A 7,336-nucleotide genomic window follows, 5' to 3' on the forward strand; every position below is an offset into this window, starting at 1 on the left:
CAAATATTCACTAGTTGGCCATTTTCTGCACCGACAGTAAGCATTCCTGAGTTTGTGATATGTCAAGCTATTTTAAATTTTGACTAAATTAAGTTATTATGTGCATGCTTGCCTGCTCTTTCTGGGAGATTAAGAGGGTTTTTTTTTAGGGGGGAGGGGGTCATGATCAATACCACTACTTGAAGGGCGCCTACGATTTATACGACCAAACTAGTCAATGACATGTAGGGTTTGTCCTACATGTCATTAATATAGGCTAATATGATGGTATAGCTGATAAGTGTACCTCAAATTAATGATGGTCAAGATGAAAACATTACAGAAACAAAGGAAATTAGGAGATAACAAAGAATATTAAAGGCCAACATAGTACGTATAAATTATGTTGTAGCTAATAATTAATTAGCAAATCCATAAGAAGCTAACCAGTTAGAAAGAGACCATGCCAGCATGTGTCTTTTGTTTGGAACTTTGGATTGTGGTCATATGACAACCTTACATATATCATGCAAGTGACAAGCAAACGAAACAACAATATTCGTTGGACGGGTAGCATCACTTCAATCAACTTGTCAAGTAGGACGACGACTTCTATCCAGTCTCATATGTGTTCTATTTTTTCATTAAAAGTTGCATTGTGGCATGATATCATTACTAATTCAAAAAAGGTACATATATACTTGGAACAGAAACAACATATATAACACATTGGATTTTATTCTAGTTTTGAGAAACAAACATTCCCCGTCAGATGATTAGACAATTAAAATTTTAAACAACAAATAGTAAAAGGTTCTTGCTTGCAGGACAAATCTTTTGCTCCCGTCTTCTAAAAAATAACTAAATGCAACACTCCACAAAAGATAGAGGCACACAATTATTCATGTTAAGAACAATGGCGATATCAATGCACATTTGTTCAGTTATTATTGGGCAGGAAAGTTACAAGCGGAACACTTTGTGGTTGGCCAAAGAATAGCAACAAGAATTGAAGGCAAAGGGCACACTGTTTTTGTTTAGTTGTGATGTCGGAGTTTTGAGAAAAAAGACATGCACCCTAGCAGCCTTCCGCATACATCTCGACACAAAAAAAAACCTTAATCAATCTAGCCCAATCCTAATTACCATCCACAACAAAGCTAAGGCCACCCAACCTTATCACCTTTCTAATTTAGGACCAACATCACACTAGCAATTTTAAAGGATGGTGGATCGGAATGGCAGCACATCATATCGAAATTGTTTCAGTGCAAATGCTTCTGCTCATAGCTAGATGAAAAGGGTCGTGTGGGTATAATGGTCATTTCAAATAAGAATGACGTTGCATATCGACGCACTAGATTCTTTCTTGTTGTCCATTTAAACAATGCCTAGATACCTATTATCAACTACGACCTTAGAGCTAGAACTTTTATAGGTTATTTTTTTACGTAACAGTCCTTAACACACCAAACAGCGCACCACCGGTTCGACTGGGGACCAGCCTAAAATATGCACGGCCTCAAAGAAAAACAAATCTCTGTGAAGTAAACATCTAGCCTGTAACTTGCATATAATATACAGTCCCTTTTGAATTCACATGGCATATTGGGGACCAGTAGGCAGTCAAAATCAAAAATAAAACCAAATAGCCCGGTGGAGGAACATGCAGGGGAAATGGGGGTGAGAAGAGGGGAGTGCTCCTTGCAGAAAGGCCAAGTAGATTACATATTATATGTGGCACCAAAGTCTCTCTCTCTCTCCATCTATCAAGTCTTCCACTCTTCCTGCATACATGTCCACCTTTCTTATACCCACTTGTCCCTTGCTGCCCTCCTCAAAGTTCAGACCATGCTCTTCTTCTCCTCCTTGATCTCTCCAAGCTCTCTCCCTCTCTCAACACATACCAAACTTCCACTTCACACCAGACCTAGCTACTAGACAGAGGGAGAGAGAAACCCATGTAAAGAGAGAAAGAGACTTGTATGTTGTGAGCTATAGCATATGATGCTTCTCTAGCTCCACACAAATTATTACTCGACAGCAAGTGAAGAAAGTTCTCTCATCAAAGGTTATTATCTCTGCATCTAGATCTGCTCAGATATACACATAGATACATCAAATCTTTTTCTTTTGCTTGGTAGTAGTTTAGTTCCTGCTGTATTTCTTGTCTTGTCGATCGATCGTGCTACAGATAAGCTGATTGATCTCTGTGTTTTGCTTGTTGGTTCAGGCGTCAGGATGGCGAACCGGTGGTGGAGCGTGCCCGGTCACTTGGGCCTGCCGGAGCAGCCGTCCGGCTCGTCGGGCCCCAAGACGGAGCCCCCGGCCGTCAAAGACCCGGAGCCCAGCCCGGCAGGGGGCGCGCCAGGGGACCATGCCGATGAGACCAACGAGTCCGGCGGCGGGGAGCCACGCGAGGGCGCCGTGGTGGCGGCGCCCAACCGGCGGCCCCGCGGGCGCCCGCCGGGCTCCAAGAACAAGCCGAAGCCGCCCATCTTCGTGACGCGCGACAGCCCCAACGCGCTGCGCAGCCACGTGATGGAGGTGGCGGGCGGCGCCGACGTGGCGGACGCCATCGCGCAGTTCTCGCGCCGCCGCCAGCGCGGCGTATGCGTGCTCAGCGGCGCCGGGACCGTCGCCAACGTGGCGCTGCGCCAGCCGTCCGCGCCCACGGCCGTGGTCGCGCTCCACGGCCGCTTCGAGATCCTCTCGCTCACGGGAACCTTCCTGCCGGGACCCGCCCCGCCGGGGTCCACGGGGCTCACCGTGTACCTGGCCGGTGGCCAGGGGCAGGTGGTTGGCGGCAGCGTCGTCGGCACCCTCATCGCCGCCGGGCCGGTCATGGTGATCGCGTCCACGTTCGCCAACGCCACCTACGAGCGCCTTCCGCTCGAAGAGGAAGAGGAAGGTTCAGCTCCACCGATGGCTCCCGGCGGCGCCGACCCGCTCATGGGCGGCGGCCACGGCATCGCCGACCCGTCAGCGCTGCCGATGTTCAACTTGCCACCGAGCAACGGGCAGCTTGGAGGGGGCGACGGCTTCCCAACATGGGCGCACCCGCGGCCACCGTACTGATCTCCGTCGATGCCAAGGTCGAGAAGTTGCTAGAGTAATGGCGAATGGTACGTGGCACCGGCGGCGTGCGTGCATGGTCGTTACTGTTCCATTGGAGACGAAGACGACGGAGTGGCGCCATTAGGTTAGTACATATGATGAAGTGGCCATTAGACTACTGTGGTTCCTAGTACTACTTTGTCGTCGTCGTGAAATAATCAAATATTGGAGTGTTTATTTGTACTTAATTCAGCTATATTTCTCATCAGCTTGGATGTGCTGTTGTAGCATCATGCAATGTTTGGCTTTCAGATAAGTTTAGAGTGTCTCTCTGCAACTTGTGTGTTCTTAAATCTCTCCTGTTTAATCACTTTGAATTCGATCATTTGTGTTTTGCAACTTGTTCTATGCGTGCATGTGTTCCTAGATCTTAGCGCAGCGGGTCTTTGCATTTCGTTCTCTTTTAAGTTCTTTAGTAACATATATAAAGTGTCAGGGGTCCCAAATCAGGTATCATCTGTAGCAATTAAATGCTCTTCTTGGTTGTCCCTCACCTCCTCCCTCTAACATAATTGTCTCCCTTGGAGTTTGGATAGGAATATTAGGATCATCATGATTTAGTTCAAAATCCTACAAGTTGTATACTTTCTTCTTTTGAAACGACAAGTTGTATAACCCCTCTGTTCCAAATTGTAAGTTGTTCTCGTCTTTCTATATCCCTAGACAGTGTACATCTAGGATTATAGCAAAAACTACATATCTAAAAAAAATTAAAACGACTTACAGTTTGGAACATAAAGAGTACGTACTTATTGTAGAGAAATCCAGTCCTCCCTATCGAAGCAGGCTGTAACTAAATCTGGTAGGGAAAAAAAGCACAGTGTAATGTCAAGCTTGTTTGAATATAGCAGCAGAACTCGGCAGATGAGATCGAGAGCTGATGCAGTTAGCTAGGGCGGCCTGATCTACTGCTAATAATTAATGTTAATTACATTGCACTCGTCTTGGTCACAATGTTTCGATATATTGCATCGCAACAACTTTCACACAACTGCACTCTGCATTAGAGTGTTACGTAAACAGTGAGCCATTTTCTTAACCCTGCTTAGATATAAAAAACTGAAAATAAAATATGCATGATTAGTATATACATACTAGGTTAGGATCGGAGACACACACATGCATGCATGCATGTGCATCAGTATAGATATTTCATGTTCTGTCGTTGATGCCTGCTCATCTCTGAAGAAAATGTTCTTGTGCATGATATATGCGCTAGCTATATATTTGCATGCGATATGCATGCTCAGATGCATGTATGTTGTTGAGGCATGAAGTTCAGATTTAAAACTGGATTTGTGTGAGCAACTGAACTACTGTTGCATTTCCTATTGCTAGTAGATCTAGCGTGCATAGTTACTAATGTGCAGTGGAATTGTAGTAATAATTGTATTGTAGAACTAAACTTGTGTGTGCAATCTCAAAAGGCAACAAGGCATATATATAGGTACTATGTGCGCCTTTCACTTTTAATTTGACAATAACTATATTTGGTGTGTGTGTGTGTGTATATATGGCTCTGTAGTGTACTGTTTGTCGATCAAAAGCTGTGTATAGGGTGCAGTGTGCAACATTATTAGCATGTCTTGATATTTATCATCGTTTCAGACTCCCCCATCTGGCATTTTTTTCCCCAACAATGAAAACGATTTTTAGGCCTTTGTTGGCTGCAAACTAGGATACAATAAATCTTATAGTCTCTAGAAGACTAAAACTATGGTTTTATCAAAATTGTAGTCTTTTTGGAGTTTTAGAAACTCCACTGGTGACATCTTTTTTCCTAAACCAAAATTTTGTATCTCTTTGATTTATAAAACCACAGTTTTGTGATACTATATATAGTTTTCGAAAACCAGGTCATCCAAACAGACCATTACTCCATTAGCATGTGCTGTTTTCATGGACACATAATTACTAGTTATATTGTAGTGTTTCCACAAATGAAAATATATATGATTATATTTGTTATACAACCCAGCCTAATATACTCTCTTCATTCCAAATTATAATACATTTTAGATTTTATACACACATAGTTTTTTTATATATCTAGACATAGCATATATTTAGGTGCATAGCAAATGTTATGTACTTATAAAAACCAAAACGACATAATAATAATTTGGAATGGAGGGAGAGTATGTTTGGTTAACTTGTTGGCCATGAAGTTTTGAGTTTCCCCTCCCATATCATCCTAATTTAATTTGGAATTTGCTTAGTTGAGGAATGAATACATGTTATTGCCATCTGTTTTTCAGTAACAACTAGCACAAAACTAATTATGTAAACATGCATGTAACTCTTTCCCTATAAGAACTGGCCCTCTCTGAACTTTTGTTCAAGCTAGGCTGCAAGCTCCGGCTCTGTTTTCCTCTCTCACTGCTGATCAGCGCTGGGATTACATCCTACTACTACAGCCTCATAGTCATAGCTTCTTTTTCACGAAGATTAATTCATACTACTATACATACAGAGCACATCTATACGTGAGTCCAGACTATTAATAAATAATAATATAATGTAATTAGCATGCGCGTGCAGTTTGCCATGTTTTTTTTTATATAACAGAAGCTTTTCTATATTTTTCTCAAGTGCAATACATAGAGTTTTGATACAAAGTCTCGAAAAAACTACTACTTCTGGTTTCTACTAGACACGAAGCAGTGCAAATAAACAGCCACCGAAAGAGAGAGAAGAACCATGTCCCTAGAGCTGATATATACTATAAAGCAGCCATGTCCCTGTACACTATATATTTATATATATGCCTCTAGCATGTGATTACGTGTGTATATATAGTGGATTTTGAATTAATTTGACAAGTAGTTGAAGTTGCTCCATACATATGTGTGTGTGTGTAAAAGTAACTAAAATTAATAAAGATCTCAAGCAAGTAAGCTTCGTCATTTAGTTTTAGCTAGCTAGTGTGTCTATCAATCGATATTAGTCTTTGACCTTGCACATACGACGGGATTGGACGTCTAGTTGTACTTGCCTTATCTTATTTTTAACCTAAATTTCTAAAAGCTAAACTCGATGGCGAAATGTGTGTGCAAACGTAAGAGATTGATATGTACTAGCAATAAGAAAGGTAAGTGAATAAGATTAGGCCGGCAAGCAGAGCTTATATCATCAGTGCATGCACACACATCAAACATATAGGAGCACGAGCATATATATGGATAGATAAGGGGACAAACAGTAAAGTAAAATGAATTGAAATGAAATATCACTACCGGAGGCGGCTTCTTTGCCGAGTGTTACACTCGGCAAAGAGCGCTCGATAAACAGTTTATCGGCAAAGACCTCTTTGCCGAGTGCACTTTATCGGGCACTCGGCAAAGGCTTTGCCGAGTGCCAATCCGACACTCGGCAATGAAAAGTGACCGTGACGGCGAGCGCCACCGTGACGGTGGCTTTGCCGAGTGTCAAGGTCGAGCACTCGGCAAAGGTACCCGCTTTGCCGAACGCCATTGACTTAGACACTCGGCAAAGGTGGCCACTTTGCCGAGTGCCGCCGACAAGACACTCGACAAACAGGCCACCTTTGCCGAGTGTCTGCCCTGTGGCACTCGGCAAATCTGTGATGTTTGCCGAGTGCAATGGCCATTGCACTCGGCAAAGAAAGTTCCCAGGTAGTCACTTTGCCGAGTGTCATGGCCATTGCACTTGGCAAAGTGAAAATAGCGTTTTTTATTTGTTTTTTACATCCCATCCAAACAAACAGAAGATATATATAACAAACATCACCAACATCACATATATATCATTAACAACACATATATATCACCAACACCACATATATATCACAAACGTCACATGTCTCACAATATATCATAAATCAGTTCACAAGCAATCCAAGTGCTCCATCATCGTCAACCACAATTGCAAATAGAAGTATCATTAACAACCACAAGTATCATCACTGATTTGGTGAAGGATTCGCTGAAGCATGAGGATCGTTTGATGCCGCCGATTGATTCTGCACAAAGAAGAAGAGATTGCATGTGTGAGACAAGATAAATATATACCATACATGAATAAAACTTTCATACTCCACTAGATTTAACCGTAAGCATGAACATACAAACTAAAATATTTATACTCACAGGAGTAGAATAGTGAGGAGTTGGAGGTAGAGGTGGAGCGAATAGCGAAGGTGACGGAACTACACCCGTAGCGGCGCTAAGACTTTGCATGTACTAAAGAATCTCCGCCATCCTCCGCAGCTCAGCCTCCC

At 42.7% G+C, this 7,336-nt stretch overlaps 1 protein-coding gene across 1 annotated transcript; it reads left to right on the forward strand.

Moving 5' to 3' along the window:
* Positions 1-1,874: 1,874 nt before the first annotated feature.
* On the forward strand, positions 1,875-3,057 carry LOC136475212 (AT-hook motif nuclear-localized protein 20-like). Its single transcript, XM_066472762.1, has 2 exons — positions 1,875-2,050; positions 2,213-3,057. Exon 2 carries the CDS (start codon positions 2,221-2,223, stop codon positions 3,055-3,057), a length of 837 nt encoding a protein of 278 aa, XP_066328859.1. The 5' UTR covers positions 1,875-2,050; positions 2,213-2,220.
* The last annotated feature ends 4,279 nt before the right edge of the window (positions 3,058-7,336 follow it).

Source organism: Miscanthus floridulus, chromosome 8 (genome assembly GCF_019320115.1).
Source record: "Miscanthus floridulus cultivar M001 chromosome 8, ASM1932011v1, whole genome shotgun sequence".
In the NCBI taxonomy this organism is placed as follows: Eukaryota; Viridiplantae; Streptophyta; class Magnoliopsida; order Poales; family Poaceae; genus Miscanthus; species Miscanthus floridulus.

What these genes read in the sequence shown, in the direction of transcription:
- LOC136475212 (XM_066472762.1), top strand. Translation starts at nt 2,221, where the DNA reads ATGGCGAACCGGTGGTGGAGCGTGCCCGGTCACTTGGGCCTGCCGGAG.